Here is a 21,439-nt window from a genome sequence, read left to right as displayed (position 1 = left end):
GTGGCCCTGTACATGGCCCTGACAGCAACGGGGAGGAGAGGGTATAGGGGAGGAAGTAGATGGTCCTAGAGGCTGGGATGAGGGATGAGCCTGTTCTGGGTTCTCACATTCAGGGCCCACCAGAGGCTGGGGAAGGTAACTGAGCAAGAGATGTGAGTAATTCCCCACCTCTTTCCCGCAGAAGTCACTTAGTTGTGAAAAGGTAGGTGCACAGGTCCCAGTGGAAGAGGCTGTCTTTGCTCACATAGGACAAGTTGAAGTGATTACTGATTGATGTTAACATGCAAGTGGGAAAAGTTTACTGAATTGCAGGGAATAGGAGGAGAATGCCAGGGCAATTGAGATAGGCATTTCTGTTGCTACTGGAAAACAACTAAACAATTCATACAGTATTCTTTCATTAAATCAAGCTAAGTTTTAAAAGCAAAAATAACTTTAGAGATGCTACTAATGATTTTCCTAAATGACTTGATTGACACACCTACCATACTTATTGTCATAATCCTTCAAATGCATAATCCTTTCCTCCCTGGTAGTACCAGGTATAAGAAGTCATCCAGTGATATCTGTGGAATGAAGGAATGAACTAATGAATGAATGAATGAATTTCTTAAACTCTTAAATAGAAGATGAATGGGAGATGCTAATAGGGAACAAGTAAACCAACCAAGCCTTTATTTGAGTCTTCTATGCATTGCAGCCAGAATCGAAATGTTCAATAATCTATGACAGTCTCTCTTTTGTCTATTACATTAGAAATGTAACACTCCCAAATAGCATGCCACAATTTGTTGTAATCTAAATTTTTTAACATTTCTTCCTTTGTCCCATAGTTCTTCATTGTTTAAAATAGAAAAACTAAGAGTCTGGTAACTGGATATTTATTTGTGAACATGGAAAGTGATTGAAGCAGTTTTCAAAGATTTCTCTCTCTCTCTCTCTCTCTCTCTCTCTTTTTATTTCCAAGGTTCAGGTTCTGACTTGAAACATTTTGAAATGTTAGAGGAAAATCAAGCAGTTTCTGAAGCTCTGTCTTTCATCCTCTCAGAAATAGGGCAAACATCACTGGGCATGAGATTTACATGAGAGAATTATAAGGAAGGCAAGAAGGGAAAAAACAAGGAGTTGTGAGTAGAGGAGTTGGAGGGATGGAGGAACAGGTTTGGACCCAGGCAGTCCCGCTCTGTTGTGGTCACAGTGTTTACTGCACCTATTTAACCCCTTCCCCTCCCTGGAGAGGATAAAGTATGTTTTGCTTACAGATGCTTCTGTAGGAAATAATGATTTCTGTTTCAAAGCAGGGGGGAAAACTGTGGATTATATAGAGAAAAACCTTCTCATTGATTTTTCTTTCTGAATCTGTGTTATAATGAGTCTACCTTAAGGAAAATACAAGAGGAAATAATGTTATTTCCCATTTCTTAATTCCTATTTCTTTATTCATCTTTTGAAGAAAATGCACTTATGATTCCAGGTTTCCAAGAAAATCAAGCAAATAGAATAGGATAGTAGGAATAGGTAAAGCCTGCCAGCTGATTCTCATTAGACCTGACCTGATTTCGTTAAGGTATGGCTGCTTTTTTTTTTTTTTTTTTTAACTTCATGAGGTTATCATTCAGTATAGTTCATTAACGTGCCTTGGTGTGGAAATGTCTATGCAGCCTGTCTTGATCATTTTGGAATGCCTCAGTGTTGGTGGTTTGCTTTAAGCAGCACATAGTAGGTTGAACATGTGATTGAAGAAGTGAGTCATTACTGTTCTAAGGAGGCAACAACCTCTGTAAAAGTGTCAGTTTTATATTGTAGGGGTGTCTCACTCATTTGACAGAGTCCAAAAGCTCTTGATGGTCAGCCTAGTGGCTTTTTCCAAGCATTGCACTAACCAAACCTTGAGTGAAGCTAGGACAGGCACCTCATTTTCTGTTAATGGTTTTATCTTCTCCCCAGCCAGCACCGAGCTTGTAATAAGCCCTTAATATATAATTTTTGTGGAGGAAAATAAATAATGCTTTTATTCCAATTGTTGGAAAGATAGAAGACAATTTAAGTGAACTCCTTCCTTGGTTACCTTGCCTTTTAGGATATCTGGAATGATGCTGGGTGCCTCTGTTCTAGGCTTTTTCTCCCAGGTCACCAGACCATAAAAACCCTGTAGCAGCATCACTTTTATGGGACTAAAATTTTTCAAGGGTGGGTAGAGAAAGTTTTAGTTGGTGGTAAGTCTTTCCATGATTTTGTAAAATTGATATGCACATGCAATCATCTTGTATTTATGTCTTTTCTTTTTTATTTCTGTAATGTCATGTAAAAAATAGATCAGGGTAGCTTATCTGCAGCTGCACATTAGGAGCACTTTTAAAACATACCAGTGCCCAGAGATTCTGATTTAGTTGGCCTGAGTTGGGGTCTAGGTCTAATGGGCTTTAAAAGCTCCCCAGGTGATGCTAGTATGTAGCCAGGTTTGAAAGCCACTGAAATAGGACATTGACTATGTCTCACACCCTTTTTTTAAGACCTATTGCAAGTTTCTAATGGTTATAAATATACCTTTGTTTCTGAGAGTTAGGGGAATCATTCTTCCTTTCCTCCTCCTCTTTCTGACCCCTCTCCAGTGCTGTATGTCCAGCCTCATGTCTAATGGTCCCTGCCCTGGAGCCTCTGGAGCATGAGAAGTTCATAATTGACAAACCTGCACCACTGGTCCATCCACTAAAGTGGTTTTTTTTTATTTGTTTGTTTTTTAAAAAGATACAATCAGAGGGAACAGAGGCACTGGACACACACATTTGGTTTCTCCATTCTTGAAATGAGGAGGTGGGGATATCATGAACAAAACCCTGTTGGCTTTTTGTAAGGGTTCTGTCACACTGCAGAATTCCATGGGTGGTCCTTAGTTCTCACAGCAAAGAATGCTTACTTCTGTAAATAATAGATTTTAAGGAAGGAGAAACTGCACATAGCAGAGTAGAAAGGGTACTAAAATGAGGTTCTAAAAGCCTTGAGTCCCAGATCTGGGCTCCATTAGCAAACCAGCCTGAGACTTTGAGCAAGTCATAAATGAGATGATCTCTGAAGAGTCTTTTATCACTAGAACTCTTTGATTCAAAGGGACCTATACCCTCTTTCCTGTCAAAATATGTCACAGAACCATGGGATTCTAGATCAGAGGGAGACTTGAGAATTCAAGTTGATGACTCCAGAATCTTATAGTTATTTTATGCCGAAAGCACTGTCATTTAGCCATTGCACAAGGGCTTAGGAAATTTGGTCTAACTTCGTGTTACTTTATATGACTGATACATTTCTTCAGCCTTACAGAGCTGTTAGAATGTTGATGGGGTATTAAGTTTGGGATCTAAGGCTCAGTGACCATACCTGCTGTTGATTTAAGTGTGTTTTTATATAACCTTGTCCAATGGGGAACTTTTTAAGTTCTTTTGAGAAATTATGCTGTAACATTTCCAAAGAATAGCTTTGATATATTACCTACTAGTAAAATCCATTTGTGGAGTTTTATTACCAAGCCATTTTGGGATATTCAGAAACAGGACTGTAGGAAAAAAGCAGCAGTTTTCCCCAAGTGATGAAATATGCTATATCATATCTCTTATACTAGCCATTTCCCTGTAATTCCACAACTTTTAACTTTACACACTGCTTCTGTAAAAAATGTAACAGTGCCTTTTTCATTATTCAGTTTCTATATGCACCTGAATGAATACCTTAGAAAAATTTAATTTCTTCATTCTATATGTAAACATCTGTGAACTCTACTATGTAGGTATTGTTCTAAATTACCAGGTGTACAACTCAAAACAAAATCAACAAACTCCATACCCTCATGGAGGCTTATATTCCATTGGAGGGAATCAGATGATAAAATAAATAGGAAAATTCACATATTAAATGATGAGTGTTAAATCACCAATATCCTTACAGGCACTAGTTTAAGATAACTATATCCACATGTCTTGAAAAATAAAGTTGGAGGATATTTTAATGTATTTAAAAAATTTTAATTAACATGAAACTTCTGATCATATTGAACAAAGTTCAGAACCTAATGAAATATACTTAATAGAAATAAAAAAAATAACATAAATAAATTAGAAATATGTATAGGTATCCCTGGATGGCAAATAGCTACTATTAGAAGGTATAGAATCTGTATCCTTGGAAATGTTTGATAAGAATATCAGCCTCTTTCCATCTTAAACTGTGAGAGCAGCTCTCTAAGACAATTAACTGGACTGGGCTGCCACTTGAGGACATTTTTTAGCTTACGTTAATTTTGTTTGCATACATACTAATAAAAAAAAAGTCAGTGAAAGACTAAATTCATTAGCACAAACGCTGGCTTCCCTGGGTGTGCATCAGATGCAGATGAAGAACACCACTGTTCAGTAAGGACTCCTTTTTTCCAGATACAGCAAAGACTTGGAACTGCTGTCCACAGTGACAGTAAAATATCCCCAAAATGGTATCAAGAGAGAGCCTAGGAGTAAAAGTGCTCAGATTAGAATGTGCTCTACAATGTTTGTGCTAGGGTTTTTGTTTTGGTTTGGATTTTGGCAGTTCTTGAGCTTCTCTCCTAATTACTTACATGGAGAGTATAATGTGCTGTATTTGCTGACCATAATTGAAGCACTGGAAGACTTTGTAAATTAATGTTGACAATGTGATGTGATAATTAGGATTGTGTAGAAATTTTCTTCTTGGTTGCCTCATTTTTATTATAAAAGCAGAGGCTTTAGACCACGTGACGTTTGAGGCCCCTTGCAGATCTGAGAGCCAGGGTTCAAAGATTACTCAAGACACCAATTTATTTATCCCAACCTTGTCCCATTAGACGGATCTCTGTGCAGGATAATTATCCCCATTTAATGGACTTAGAAGCTGAGGTTGAAGTTAATTAAATTGCTTCAGTGATTGAGTGAACATTTGAATCAAGAAATGAGCCCAGATATATTCTGAGTTTTATCCCAAAGATCATTTTTTTGTTAGAGACTGGAATCATAGATGAAAGGCATAATTGAAGTGAAACTCTACCATTCAACTCAAGCTATAAACCCCAAATCAGGTGCTTTAGTACCCACTTAGGAGTGCTCTAATCTCCAGCACAAAGATCTGCTTCTTGGCTTCCAGCTGTGAGCAGGATGGCCACTGGGTGAGGCTAACTGCTTCAAAACAGTTAAAAAAGAGGAAAAGAGAGACAGGTCCTAGTTTTAGTTGACCTTGTATCAGACCACTCAAATGAGAAGTGATTAAAAATCATATTTTGACCATGGATTTCATTTGAGGTGTTCATCTTCTGGGTTAATCTATTCACACCACCTTTGAACATGCAATATTATGTATGATAACAGGGGAATTGATGCTTTTACACTGCCAGTAGATTGTGGGTTAATTAATACCCTTGTTGTTAATGAAGCAAGGTGAGCTGAAGCATAAGATCATTAACATACACTGATTAATAATGGAAATGTGGCAGTTTTCATTACAGCATAACCAATGGGCAAAGGAAGATTTCTAATGGGAAAGGATTTAAGTAGTATAGCAAACCTATCGGGGAAACAATCCCTATTTAGAATGAGAATGGATCATTTTCATGTTTACTCCACATTTGAGCTATAGTTTACATTCTGAAGTTTTAATTTTAGTACTACAAATGATTTCAGCATGAAAGGTTATAAAAGTATTACCTTTCCAATTACAGTTTTCCAGTGATATTAAAGTTTTCAGAGACATGTAGAGCAGTTTATTCAATGATAACCCAGTATTTGTAGTGAACAATGTGGAGAGAGAGCACTTTCATTAACCTCTTAATTTTACGATTATCTTTCAGTGCCTACCCTTGTTTATTCTGTGCCCACTCTTATAATTTACTGTAATGTGTGCATATGGGAGTATGAGTGTGTGTTTATTTCTAAAGTAAAAAAAAAAAAAAAAAACATTGGGTAATTAAAGATGGTAATATTTAATTGAAGGAAAATTATTGTCAGTTTACTTATGTGGCTGTTGCCATAAAAATGTGACCATTTTATAGTAGACTTTGTAAAGGGAAAGTTCCCATGTAAGTCTACAGCACACTGGAAACCAACTAAAATGTTGTAGGACTATGGGAAATTAATTTTAAGAGGATCTGAAGATAGGAAATGGAAAATGGAGTACTTGAGAGAAAAGATCCAAGAAATTAGATTTTTAGCTTCTCGACTATAAGGATTATGAAAAACTTAGGTATCGTAAGCATTTATAGACTTTCTTCTTTAAATACTTAAAAGGAAACTATCAACCCCTTTCTGATGGGTTAGAGTGAAGGCCTTGTCCTAGAGCCCAAAGATGAGATAGTCTCTGGAAGTTCCTCACACTGTTTGTTCTAAATGAAATGTGCATGTGACCGCTTGTTTCTGTACAGTCTGTCCCAGTGGTGACCTCAGCTCTTGAGCCCTGGTTATGTAAACTGCATCCAGTATCGAAGATGTAGAAATGGATGAAATGTCTCCTTTATTCATATTGCACTTTTTATTTGCTTTATATTCCTTTATTTACGTGTATTTGCTTCACCTAAAATGCTTTCCCTCTACCTCAAATGCCCAACTTGATACTTTCCTTTTTAGATATATTTCCCTGGGGAATCTTAGTTACTTTTTTCTTTGTAGTTCAGTAACTTTCTAATTTTCTAGAACAGCTGGAGGATAACTTATTACAAATAATAAAATATGCTGGTGTACTGAGAGTTGCCCTAAGTGTGCACATGAATTGTCAGTTTTCAAAGGATCAAAACAAATAAACTTACAATCTATTTTCAAATATAAAATGTAATGGTGCTATCTGAAAAGTCACAAAGTTCGTGAAGAATTAGGAGGTTCTATGAATGGTCCTCAGTTTTATTATATGAATAAGATATTGGCTTGAATCTACATAATCTCTTTGATACAGGATGAAGGTTGCTTTTGAAACACAAGTCCTTGGTATAACTCATTTTTTTTCTCATAAATTTGAGACAAATAACAGCTTGTTTCATGTTCTCTTTATAGTTCTCCCCCAAACAAGTACCCTGTAAGAATGAAGGCTACTTCTCTTTCTTTCCTATATAGTTCTGTGGGAAAATAATCTCTACAGCACAGATCCTCAGTTAGTTGAGTGCTAACTAGGATTTTTGTTCTTTTAAAAGGAAAATTCTGTTCTCAAATCTTAAAAGTTTTAAAACAACCATATTTTCTCAGTAAGTTTTGGGTCTGTTGGCACACTGAGTATTGTACTTCAGCAGAAACAAATGTGATTTTGTCAGTGTCCAGCTGTATTTCCAGGAACTTGTTTAAATGTGTGATGTAAGTCGGGTGTTTCTGGAGCAGCAAATTGAAAGGAGTGAGAAGTAGTGAAATTCATGGAGACAAGATATTGTATCAGTAGTGAATTTGACAACCTAGTAATTTTAGCAAACCAATAGTTTCACTGTAACATTAGCAAGTGAAAATACTTGAAACTGGGTTTACGGCAACCCATCCCCTTCCCTCCCCTCTCCCCACCCCTCCCTTAGTGTCCCCTCCCCCTCCCCTCTCCCCTCCTCCCTTCTCTCTCTGTCTCAGAGATCTTGTGTCATTTCCCCAAACAGTTGTTAGATTTAAAGTGAGATCATCAGATGTCCTTGTCTGAATTTTAAAATGCTTGTGACATCTTCCTCAAGTAAAATGTAGCATCCTCTCAGAAAATGGGGGGAAAGTGTTTTTTTGTATAAGAGTCTTCAGATAGTCTTCCAAGTGTGAGGAAGGAATGTTAGTGGATGGCAATTTGTTGATTATAATCACTGCATGTTAATCTCTCACAGCATGTATCAATCAAATTGTTGCTTCATTTAAACGGTGTAATGTCACGGAATTGCTGTAACCGACAAGCACACATCTAAAAGGGATATTCTTTATGTGGGAGAATGTTTGCTTCTAACCTGCCTATAATTGAGCTTTTCCTCATTTCTCTTTGCAGTCTTCCCCCGCTATAACCTTCCCCTCCCGTTTCCCATTATCCTCATTTTCTGCCCTCGGGCTTTCTTGCTCTGCAGTTGAAACCATTCTTTCCATTCTGTTTGCAGCTTTTTGCCTTGTACTTATGGCTGCTGCTTGGCTGGTAATCCTTCTCCCTATCTCAAAAATAAATATGAAATTAGAATTGTTAAATACGAGTGAACAGAAAGGGTGGAAAACTAAACAAACAAACAAAAAATCATCAAATATATTGTCATTATCTAAGTAGGGAAAGAAAATAAATTTTAGAGCAATTCTGTAGCCTTTTCTGCTTCAGACTTGGTGTTCTTATCGAGTATATAGGATACCTGGTGAATCTTCTAACTTTTGAAATCCTTTAATCTTTTAAATGAGCGTCACTGAGTATGAACATGAAAAGTACAATTTAAAATTGTGTCTTGCATACCTGGCTGAGTATTTCTACTTAAATTCTCAGTCTAAAAATGAGCATAGTTTTAGGTGAATAATGGTGTATGTAAGCTTCTGCTATTTTCCTTCTTATTGTGTCCCTTTCAGTGTGCTTTAAATATACTTTCTACAAAGAGGGATTTACATGATACTGAGAGCAGGTTAGTTTTTTCCCCTAAATTTTCCTCCGGTCTTGCTTGATATCACATATTTTGTTTTTGTGTAACAGCTTATAGATCTTAAATCTAGGGTCATGTCATGTGTTAAGAAGAAAAGAAAGAACAGGGTGGTCTTTTCGTCCTAATCTTGGATCTTCTCCCCAGAGTTGGACATATAAGACCTTTTATGTCTTGATTCAGTTTGATGTGAATTTGAAGGCATTGCAAGCCATTTTCATTTACTGATGACTTCGGTAGAATAATTTTAGTAAACTCAAGTTCTGCCAATGCCGATTGGCATGGTATGCATGTCTCAGAATTGTTATGACAATTTTCACTATTTGACAGTCTCCTAAGGAGGGTGTTTTTTCTTTCAAAAAAAAAAATGCAAGGCAAATGCATCTTCATCAGCACATTTTAGAAATCCACAGTAGTGAGATCAGGATAAATTCACAATACTTATCACTCCTTAAATGTACTTTTCCTACTTTGGGTAATTGAGAAACTTGAGAACAAGATTATATTGCTGATCATGTGCTTGAGTTCTGAAAATGTTCAGTGTATATGCATTATTTTCGATTAGACATGGCTGCATATAACAGGAAAACCTCTAATGGTGATGTAAACATGGTATAAATGTATTTCTCTCTCATGTGAAAATAAATGTAGAGAGATACAGTCCAGAGCTGGTAGGGCCACTGTCATCAGTGAGTCCTAAGACTCCTTGCAGCTCTTTGTTCCAATGTCCCTGGAGTATGACTTTCCCTGATGACTGTCCAGGCAGCAGGACGGAGAGAGTCATGAAGAGCACACTTGTCCATCACACATGGCTCCTGCTTTTATCTCATGGACCAAAACTTAGTCTTATGGCCACATCTATCTGCAAGTGAAGCTGAGAAATACATTGTTTTGTTTTGATTTTAAAATATTTGGGGAGCAATATGCCCGGAAAAAAATCAAAGTTCGATTCCTAACGAAGTGGGAAATGGCATTTAATTTTATAAATAGAAGCTTATGTTAATTTGTTTTGATACTGTAGACCCAAGGCCATAATTACATATTTGTTTCTTTAAAGAAACTTAAACATGCTGTGATATAAAGAATTATATAATCGTTGTTTAAAAAATGTGTAAAGTAGTTTGGCTCTTATATTCCACTCAACCAGTGAATATTTAGAATATTCTCGTGTATTCTTGGCATGCAAGGTTTACTTAGCTGTAAGCACCTTTAATATGTCTGATTTGAGCTGTCTGATTTGAATTCATGTTTGAGAATTCTTAATCATTTACTCTGAAATTCTTCCTGGGAGTTGTTAGAAATATTTTTCATAAAGAAATTAACTAGGTACTAAGAAATACTAATATTTCATATATTATCACTTGGAAGAAGTGGTTTTGTTAAACAATAGCACAAATTAAATTTGTTCTTATAAAAGTAGCTAATTATATGTAATTGTGTATGATATCATATTCTTGTGACATAATAGGAAAGATGTACTTGGTCTCTGCCTCTGGTTCCTGGTACAGAGCTCCTAAAAGCCATGTAGTTTCATGAGTTGATGGGGTGATAGGAGCATCTTTTGTTTTAATATTTGGTCTCATCCTCTGGTTCCTAACACAAGAGCTTCTAAGACCCTTGGAATCTCCAGAGTGGTAAGGTGTGCTGATATGATGGTAGCTTCAGGATGGGGGTGGTCTTCAGAAAGACCAAGGCCGGACTGGAGGGATGAGACTTTCAGCCCAACTCCTGGACCTCTGGGGCGTGGGGAGGGACTGGAGATTGACTTAATTACCAGTGGTCAGCGATTTCATCAATCATGCCTACATATCGAAGCCTCCATAAGAACCCTCATCAACAAGGTTCAGAGAGCTTCCAGGTTGGCGAACACGTCATGTGCCAGCAGAGTGGTGAACCCAAACTCCACAGGGACGGAAGCTTCTGTGCTCAGGACACTTTCAGACCTTGCCCTAATCTTCACCTGACTGTCCATCTGTATCCTTTCTACTATCCTTTATATTAAACCAGTAAACAAGTTTTATAAGCTCTTATAGTAAATTATCAAGCCTGAGGAGGGGGTTGGGGGAACCCCTAATTTATAGCCGGTTGGTCAGAAGTACAGATGACAGACAACCTGAGACTTGTGACTGGCATCTGAAATGGGAGCACCTTGTGGGCCTGAGCCCTCAGCCTATGGGGTCTGTACTAACTCCAGGTAGAGAGTGTCAGAATTGAGTTGTGACACATCCAGTTGGTGTGTTAAGAGTAGAAAAGTTTTCTTTTTATTATTTTGTTTTATATTTATATGATTCTTGGTGATATTTCAGAACTCCTGTATCCATCACATGGCTGTAATGTATGACTGTGACTCATGTGATGTCAACGGTAAGAGAATGCCCTAAGGATGGATATTGGTAGGTGTTTGTGCGAGTAGTAGATATATCTTAAAACAAGACAAAATGGACCTATCAGAACCATTTGAGACAGAGGAGTTTATATGAGTGCCTTTAGCCTAAAGGCACTAAAAACTATATTTTAGCCTAAAAAAAATTTTGGTCAATGACAATTGATACATATTTAATGGCCTGTTTACCCAGGTGTTGGCAGATGAAGGGGGAGAGACCACTAAGGCTTTGACAGGGAAGTTAATTCTTTTGATTTAGGAAAGAGTGAACACAGTATAATGTGACTAATGATTTTTAGTATCTGTAATGTTTCATATGGAGAAGTTTATCTAGAAGGAAAAGAAGAAGTTTATGATTTGGACTTTTGTAAAAAGCTTTTTAGTTTCTGCCTTAACATTTCATTTCAATCTTTTAAAATATAAATATGTATAATTGGCTATTAAAACATCTTAAAAGCATTATGAATGTATGGACTATCTTAATCCTTCCATGTGATTGTCAGTTCTACCTTTAGAAAAGCAAATTAATCTCTTTTATCTATTTGCACTGGCTAGGTGTTCACTAGAAAATAAAAACAAAGTAAAATTTGAGTAGGAATAAAGGAACCAGCAAACTGGCACTTAGATGGAAAACAACTTCATAGGGGCTTGTTTGTGATTCAAAGCCAATAAAGAGACCAGGTTCCTGTGTCTATGACTCTTCCCCCTTTCCAAAGCCAGGGATTCCATGACTTTCCTGCACTTCGTTTTCCCACACCCTAATGTGGACTGTTTGGATCCACACCCTTGGGAGAGCATGGTGCCGTGAAAAAGCCAGTGGTGGAGCGTAGCTGACCTTGGGACTTAGGCCCCTTCTGACATCAGCTTGCTGAGGAGCACTGGGTGATTACCTTTCTTAGCCTTAGTGTCATCACCTCCAAAAAGAGAATGTGAGACCTGTCTTCTAGGGTGGATATGAGGCGGACAGATTGTGTAGGTAAAGCTCTTAGTACCAGCACACAGTATGTGGTCGATAAAAGGGGGCTGTTATGGTTATTTTCAAATTGAGTGGCTGCTGTCATTTCTTTCCCGGCTTTTCCTCATCGCCCATTGAAGCCACTACTGGCTTCCTGGTGCATGGGAAGGAGTAGGTGTGGTTTCAAACAAATCTGGGGCTCTCTAGGGCTGAACCGTGTGCTGGGGAGGGTTGGGGTGTGGAGGCTTGCTCAGACATTCACGCAGGAGTGGGAGATCCATCAGCATGGGGTGTGTAGGCTTCTTCATGTGGTTCTTTCTTTATCTCACCAAATTCCTAAACCCCCTGAACAGAGAGCATAGTGCTCAGCCCTTAGTCACAGGAGTCCAGTTAACAGCTGCAGACCAGACCTTTCTTTGTGACCCTAAACCCACAAGTCTTGCTTTCACCTGTATAAGAAAGAAAGCAGATGTGTATGATTGAAAAGAACTCTAATGCCTACTCTGGAAACCAGAGCACAAAAGCATGCTTGCTGTCAGTCACTGGTTGATATATTTGTCCTGGAAATATTTTTAAATATAGGCAATACATTAAAGTAAAATTTTTTTTGTATTGGAAATTTTTAGTTTGTGTAAGATCTTGTGCCAGATTATTTAGAAAGAGTCTTAATTGTGCTTAGTTAAGTTTATCTTAAATTAGTAAGTTTTGTAGAATACCTTTTTATCTTTAATGTATCTATCATGCCAATTTTTAGCTTTAGGCAGTTGACCATCTATTGCTAAATTTTGAGGAAAATGACTTCTGTCTAGTATTCCTAGAATTTATGTTAATTAGAAACAAATCAATAAGTAAATAAAATTTTATCTTCCTGAAATTCATGCTAATGATTCACCATGACCAGAAAAAAATTAACATTCAGACTGATGATGTATTTCAAAGTTTTGAAAGGAAATTGATAATACAGATTCTTTTCGGTACTTTAGAGGTAAAAACATTATACCTTATCCTAAGTGGATTCAAATATTAGACTATTAATTTGCTTATAATAAACATGTCTCAGGCTTCTAATTTAAGATTTTATGTTTAAATTAATTTTTTCTTTGTTTCCTGAAATTTTAGAATGTGTAATTGACAAGCACTTAGAAACACAGCTTGCGTCTTAAGAATGCGTTCTGCGATGTTAATCATACAAGCGTGCAGCAACTCTGAGAGGTCAATTATGTTAGACAGTGAATCTTAGAACCGGATATTAATTTTTGTTGGTAGATGCTGGCAGATTGGTATTGAGGGCTTCTTGCCCATGACAATTCTCACATTCTAATCTATACAGTTAAATAAAATGATACTTGCATTGATCATGAAGAAATTTTTCCTCCTGGCTCATCTGTAAGAGCAACTGCTGTTTCTAATCAATGAGTTCTACAACTCTAAGAAGAGTCTTTGGGGAAAAACAGTGTGATGCATGGCGTGAGAGCTGATTATCAGACTATCCTTCATTCATTTTAACTAGAGTTCATCCCCACCATTTACCAAGGGGCATCTCTCCAAGGCCGTCAGACCGGGGACCACCCGCACAACAAATCAACGGCCTCTGAATGCTGAGTCTGATGAACCTCCTTCCAGGAGCGTTGGTCCATTATGATCTGCTCTCCTTTCCAATCCTTTTTTCTTGTTAATTTCTGTTAACATTTGCGTCTCCCGATTCTCCCATTTCTCTCCTTCTCTTTCCCCTTCCTTAACTCACCTTTTCCTTACCATTGCCCAAATGTGAATATCCACTCCAGCTCAACCCTTATGCCACTGCTTATTTTTCCTGAGTCATACCTGAGAATTCATGTTGGCCTCAGCCATCCTCCTTAGGCAGTGGCTCACACAATCATAACTCTAGCCTTCTTTGGCAAGCTCTGGCCTTTGATATTTTTGCCCAGTAGTTTCACCTGGCATAGCCTGGGGAACCCAAGCTCAATAAGTTTAAAGGCAAGCTCATCTCCCTCCCTTTATCCTTCCTTTGTCCAGTGTGCTTTCTGTGATGCAGCAAGCTTAATCCCCACCTCTCTTGCCACTCCTGTCATTGAAAACCTCCCTTCACCTTACTTTTGCTATGAAATGAGCCCCAGGCTCCCTAGTCTGGTACTCAAAGGCCCTCTAGGAATTGGTCAACCTACTTTTCTAGCTTTAAGTTTCAATTATATTATGTGATTTCTTCTATTACACTTTCACAACTGTACCAGAGACCAAGACTTACATACTTGCATGTCCACAGGCAATTAAAGTGAATGGGTGAAGCCAGCCAGGGTGGAACAGTGATAAACTGGAGAATGCCCCCTGCATGAAAAAGGCAAGCTGGCTCTAAGCCATGGTTGCCATATGAGATGGGGGCCTGGGGCTGCCAGATCTTTAGACTTTTAAATTTTTTCAACTGACAAAAAAATCTTTAAGGGCTAAACACGACCCGCAGGCCACAGGTTTGTGAGACACACCCACGTCTGTTCCCTTGCTCACATTCACTTTATTTCCTTCTTCTGTTCTTCTTGGAAGCTCATAGTCAGTTCTTAATACTCACTTTTTGTTGGTTGATTGGTGGCACTTGGAGAATTAGGACAAGATCTAAATAATTTTACTTTATGAAAATAAAGAATAGGTAATATTTAGTAAGTGCCTAGGGTATGCCAGATTCTCTGCCAGTTGCTCTGGATATACTGTAGTAGTTAAGCCTCACTACAACTCTGATGGGTGTAGATGTGATAGCCACTTTACAGGTGATTTAGCTAAGGCCTAGAGAGATTAAGTACTATGCCTTAGGCTAACCAGGCAGAATTCCAGCTCTCTGATTCCTTTTGCATTCTTTATGCTGTTTTCTGAGCTTCCCAACAGGCCTGGCAGACACATGTATGAGCCACGAATGGGTTATATTGTGCCTAAATACTGACAGCAGCTGATACTGAGAGTAGCTGATTAGGGCTGGATCGGCTCTGGGAGGTATGGGACTCTCACCTCTCTTAACCCCAGGGTGACCTGCCATCATGGCCCCTTCTCTGGGTGCCACACACAGTCTGGAAAAGCTAGGTAGGCACCGGATTTATTACTCCACGTGGCTCTTAGTGGCATTTTTATTAATAAAAGGCAGTGTGTGAAATGTATCTAAGAACATAATACCTATTGTATCCAAATCATTTTTTCCCACAGAAGGAATGATGGGATTCCAAAACTGAACTTTTACAAGTTAAAATAAAAACAGATTTGATTATTTGAAGAGTGCACCCAAGCCTTGTCTGTAGTGAGTTCTTGTCATTAAAGAGGTGACTTTGAAGGTTTGATATATAAACAATATTAAATAAGCATTTCTTATGTGACAGATACCTGAACATAAAGTTAGATCTCAAGATTTGTAGTTTTAGAATGGCTGAGCAAAATTCTGGTGAAATTGTAAAAATAGGCAGGAATTAAGTGAATTTGAAAGGTGTGGTAAACAGCCACATTTTAGGTCATTAATATTGCTTTCAGAAAGTGAGATATACTGGGAAAGAAACATAGCTTTTAATGGCTTTGCACTTTAATCCATGATTCCAACCTGAACATTAAAAAAAATTTTATTTGTGCTTAATCAAATTACATGGTACATTTTGGCACTGCTTCTCAAAAAATAATGGTAAGTTGTAACATTCCTGGACCAGAAATGGGCCCTTTCATGTTTAAAGTTTTCTTGGCTCCTTGAAATAAAGGTTAAGTAGAACATATTTTAGAGTGCCTTAAATTCCATTGCATCTGAAGTAGAAATATAGGTGAAACAAAACTATTAACAGTACTTCAGGGAATATGAGTTAGTACAGAAATGTTGAATATTCACATTACAATACTTAGATTAAATGGCTACCATAGGCAGTTGCCTGCCAAAACTCTTTTCACTTGCTTTCTTGGGTAATTCACTTTAACAGATGAGTGGTTTCATTATTGCCGTGCATTTTGCTTATGAGTATTGAAAAAAATAACTGAGGTAGATTTCTATAATTGTTCCTATGTAACCCTATACTCCTCACGATTTCTAGACATCAGGGGTTTTGTTTTTACCAAAAAAGCATTAAGCTTAGACCTTTTGGTAACATTTTGATCAGTTTTAAAAATTTGGTTCCATTTACTTAATAGAACCCTATGAAAAGGACCTGTACCAAACTTCTTACTATTCCACCTTGACACAACTTTAGGATGCTCTAGAGACACTTGTATTTTGCAGAAATAAAATGGAAATTTTTAGTGCTTGATACACTTAAAATGAAACTGAGAAAACGTTTTAATTGATATATACAAGAGAAACACATTCAAGTAAAATCAAATAGACAATTATTTTCTTATACCTTAAAAATTAAAATAGCAGATGATAGGGAAAAATCCTGTATGACATTAGTATGGCTGATTATAGACATGAATTTTATAACCATTTCTATGAAGGTTTCAGATTTTGACAGCATATTGATATATTTTATTTCAAGTAACATAGTACTTAAAACTATAGTAGTGTTTGCCTTCCAGTTTTGAGGGTTATCAGGATTACTTTCATATACTGCAAGAGTATTTCCTGTATTCAAAAAGCCACTGCAAAAATATTCTTTTATTTTGGTGGAGTGGAGAAGATTTTCCCAAAAGTTTAGTGATAAGCCAAGAATTTGTTATTAGATTTATTAATTTGATGAAAAGAATTCCACTGAAAATTTTTTTATATTAATACTTAATATTTACTTAATAAAATGCATACTTTTTTGTTCAAAATGTTAGTATATAAGGCAACTATGAATTTGTTTAAATGAAAGATACCTTTATATATGCAAAAGTGCTTTTCTGCCTGTAGTCTTAAATTACTATTAATTGGTATTTAATATAATAGATAATTATTGTGTTTTAATTTGGATGTTAGTGGATTTGCTAGTCTTTCTAAATGGCTGTTGGCTAATAGTCTTCAGGGGATCATTCATATAGCCATTGTGGTTCTGAAAACATCTCTAAATACCAATGGGACAGCTTTTTTTTGAAGCATGACTATCATAAAATGCACATTTATTTAGAATGCATCATTTTGATTATGGGTTTTTTTTGTTCACATCACTCAATTACTTTCAGAGTCTGTACAGAGAAAAAACAATGCAGAGAAAAGAATAAAGGAATGCTCTTTAGAGAAAATTATCAGAAGAATATGGTACTTAAATGGAGAAAGATTTTAGTTAGGAGTATTGGGAATCTGTGCTAGTTATTAGAATTTTTAACTATTTATTAGGATTTTAAGTAGAGATATTTTTATATAGCCTCATTGTTTTTATTTTAATTAATATTTCTGTGGCAGAGAGATAATTAGGTAAATGCTGTTAAATGTTAAATATTCTAGTAGCTTAGGGGAAAATAAACATTCCTGGGTCAAAGTCCTTAAGAAAACATTATTATATGTGAGCTAATTAATTGAATTGAATGCCAAATAGATTTGACACCATCCAGCCAGACTCTCATAGTCACTCAGTTCATTATCTAAGGTTGTCCTGGGATGGAATAACTGGTTATGTCAAAGTTAATGGTGTTCTTTTTAATCTCAGCTACTAATGGAGTAAATCTTGATTAGAGAATAGTTCCAACCTCATTAAATGCAGCTAAGTATACGAACATCTCATAGAGTCTGAACTTGTATGTCACATCAAACAGTTTAAATGCTGAACATGTGACGTTCTCAATGCTGTCATCCAGTGGTTTCTACACATTGGTGGCTCCTATCTGTAAGAGCCCATTGAAAACCCTAAAATAGATTCCAGGCTACTCTGTTGTCCTTGCTGCCTGTATCCAACATTGATTGCAGAGAAGATTCCCCTTAATTTCGAATCAGACCAGAGAGTTTGAGGATTTTCATCAACTACATTTAGCACAAAGGAATGTTACAATTTATGAACACTACTATTCAACAGCATCCCAGTGGGATAGTTTTCAAATTGTATTTCCAAAATATCCTAGGGTTTCAGACATTATACAAATGGTGAATTTTAATTTAAACTATTTAAAAGCCATAATAAAAGACACTATATATTCCAAATTTTTCATTAGGATGAGTGGTGATTAACTCGAGCTGCCAGGTTAACTAGTTTGGAGACACATGTTTAGAATAAAGCTTCTCCTGCCTTGTGCATATATTTGAAACTTTCATAAACAGGGCCTCTACAGGGAGCTTGTAGCTCTTCTGTGTATGCAGGCTGCACATGAAATTGTCTGATCAGGCACGCTACCACAGCTTTCTTGTACTGGGTTTAATTTAAGCCCAGCAAGGCCCAGGTACATCTGTTTGGGAACTTGCTTTTGCCATAGAGTAATAGTAAGTTAGATTAGTGATTGCTAATGTACTGCAGTGTGATACAACATTATAAGTTTAGGCTTTTTTTTTTTAATGTTTTAGGTGCATGTCATTTGCCAGATTTATTATTTTAATAAGGAATAGTATTATTTACCATATATAAATATCTTTCAAAGAAATTCCATTAATACTCTTCATTAAGACCTTCGGTTCATTTTAATTAAGGGCATCTGGCAATTAAAAAGCAAGCTATTAAAAAAAAAATTACCACTTATCTGTATAGATCAGGATTGTCTTGATGTTCTGCAACCAAGCAAACATAGAAATACATTAACCTCTGCAACTAATATAGAATTGTAGATGTCATCTGCAACCTCTCATATCAGAGTTTTGTGTTCATAAATATAACCTTGTTGTGCTCATTGATGAACTTTTAAAGTAACTATTACTGGTAATTCCTAAAAGTTATGGAATTTTTCTTTCATCCCATCTTCAACATAGAGCTATAGAGCTCTGTACCAGGCAATTCTTTTTACTTACAATTTTCTAATGTGTAGATCTTGAGAGCATAAGTACTATTGAGTAAATGTCTTAGCTCAGGCTGCTATGACAAAATATCACAAACTGGATGGCTTAAACAACAGACATTTATTTCTCGCAGTTCTGGAGGCTGGGAAGTCCAAGATCACAGTGCCAGCAGATTCAGCATCTGGTGAGGGCCTGCTACCTGGTTCACAGACTACAGTCTTCTCATTTTTTGTCCTAACATGATAGAGGGAGGAAGCAAGCTCTCTCAGGACTCTTACAAGGACACTAATCCCATTCATGAGGGCTCTACCCCCATGACCTTATCTAATTCTAATTACCTCTCAAATGCCCCACATCCTGCTACCATCACATGAAAGGGTGAGGTTTGGAGTGGTGGGGATCAGGGGACACAAGTGTTCAAGTCCATAACAGTATACAAGCCTCATTACTCTTAGAATTTATTACTACTTTATATAACTAAAAATTTGATGTCCAGAATGTAAAAGATATGAAAATTCAATCATATAGTAAAATGATTTTTAAGTTAAGGAGACTAGGTAAAATTATTATGGCAAAAATCACTACTTTGGATTCTGCATATAATTTATCATTTTGGAAATGATATTGAAGGTCAGAGTTTGCCCGTTTAGCAGCTCCCTATTATTTGTAAACTGGACTCTTCAAGAACACTCGAGGAAAAGAGGTGATAAAAGTGGGACCAGTTTGGGTTGGTAAAAAGAAGAAATTAGAAAGAAGCATATTGCGATATGTTGTACCTGCTATCCAATTTTTTTTTTTTTCATCTGATGCTAGTAGACTGAGTTGGGGAAACTCAGCAAGGCCTATCTGTCTAGATTCTTCCCCGCCTCTCTGAGCACACATTCCTCCCTTCTGAGTGTGGGGCAAGGCCCTCTCTGGAACAGGGGGCTCATGACCTACAGTCAAATAAGGTAGATAATTTCCAATTTTGACTGGATTTAGCTCTGTCTCTCTACACAGTCGTAAGAAAATCACTCATCACTTTCTCAACTTCTTATAGATGCATTTGAAAGATAAAGGTAAATGGCCTTGGAACCCGATATGTATCTTCTGGGTTTTATTATCCATTGTTCTTGCCCTAGATTTAAATAAATGGCTTTGGAAAACCTTAATTTATTAGACATGAAGGCTTCATTCCCTGTAGGATGGGAGTGTCTACCTCAGAAATCTTATAAAATTCATTTTTTAAAGCACATTATTTATGCATCGGTTTTCCATAATATATATACCCACAAATATAAATGAGGTTTCAGAAAAAAAAAAATGATAAAGTTGTATGTTTAGAGAGCCTTGCAACAAAAAATATCTCATTGCTCGAGGCATTCTATGAGAGGAGATTTTAAATCTTAACTTTAATAAATGTATTTTGTGGCTAAAATTCTTCTTTTCTAACCCCTCCTACTGCCGTCATCATTTATCCTATTTCTGCCACCCACACTGTTCTAGGGCCTGGATCAGCAGCTGCCCTTCTTGTCACCACTTTACTTACCTTGTATTATTTGTTTTCTTTCTTTGCAGAGACCCTCCTTGATGACTTCCTTCTCACATACACTGTCTTCATGACAACGGATGACTTGTGTCAGGCGCTGTTAAGGCAATATCCTTCATTAACTGCAGGACGCTGTGTTGGCGTCCCCTCAGACAGATGTGCCACATTAGGAATTAACTGCCTTTCTTAATTTACTCAACTCCACGGTGGAGCGTGGATATGTTAAATATTAATGTAATGATATCCAAGGTAAAAGATGGAACGAGACAAAACAGACAGGGGGAACTGGAAGTGCAGAGCTGCTGTTTTCACATCCCATGATGTGGGTAAATTGTACTGTTTATATTACATTTGCTCAAATCTGTGCTTCACGCTCGCTTAGAAGTCTGGAGGTAAATTCAGCGTACCGGGTAAACCCCAGAGTCAAGAGGTTTAGTGGATTGGCGATATCACACAGTAAGTGGACTTTGAGGAGACTCAGTCAGTTAGTGTCAGGCCACTTGTGCAGGAAAAGGTACAAATGTGCTACGTTCCTGGCAAGTGTCCCAGGGAAGACAAGCCATTCCCCTGGGAGGAAGCCAGGGAGGTCTAAGCTAGCCTCTTGGAATGAACTCTCATCTTTTCAGAGCTTTGTCAGTGTATGCTGTTGTAGAATGATGGATGTGATTAAAAGGTTAATGACCAGTTAAGACCCTTATATTTTACCCACTAACTAGAAGAGATGAAACATAGAAACACTGAGAGGCCAAAAAGCAAAACCATGTAAACTTAAAGTCTTCAAATGGGCTTCTTGCCTCACGTTTATAGAAGATGCTTCAGAAGCGTTTAAGAAGCCCATTAGCTGTCCTGCTTTTATTAAACCAAAGTGAAGATTCCACTTTAAACCCACATGAGAATTTTTAGAAAAATAGGTTGCTTTTTGTATATACCAAAGTTTTATTAAGACCTAATAGTAACGGTTATTCAGTATTTTCCTGTTAAATAATTATTACATGTCTGCCAACTTTATAGCATTTTCCTGCCTAAAAGAATACTTTAAAACTCAATAAAGGACATAAAGTAAAATTTCTCTTAAAAAAAAAATATAAACTGGAAATGGCGATTACTTTTTAGTGCTTCAC

General features: G+C 37.0%; 1 protein-coding gene across 1 annotated transcript in view; it reads left to right on the top strand.

Moving 5' to 3' along the window:
- The window catches only part of RAPGEF5 (Rap guanine nucleotide exchange factor (GEF) 5), a 188,073-nt gene that overhangs the window by 122,864 nt on the left and 43,770 nt on the right, over positions 1 to 21,439 (top strand). Inside the window, exon 9 of the mRNA XM_012659442.1 lies at positions 20,348 to 20,426. Within this exon, the coding sequence (XP_012514896.1) occupies positions 20,348 to 20,426 (79 nt within the window). The remainder of the gene's footprint in view (positions 1 to 20,347; positions 20,427 to 21,439) is intronic.

This window comes from Propithecus coquereli, unplaced genomic scaffold (assembly GCF_000956105.1).
Source record: "Propithecus coquereli isolate 6110/MARCELLA unplaced genomic scaffold, Pcoq_1.0 Scaffold61, whole genome shotgun sequence".
Taxonomy (NCBI): domain Eukaryota; kingdom Metazoa; phylum Chordata; class Mammalia; order Primates; family Indriidae; genus Propithecus; species Propithecus coquereli.
This window is presented reverse-complemented; position numbering and strand designations above follow the sequence as displayed.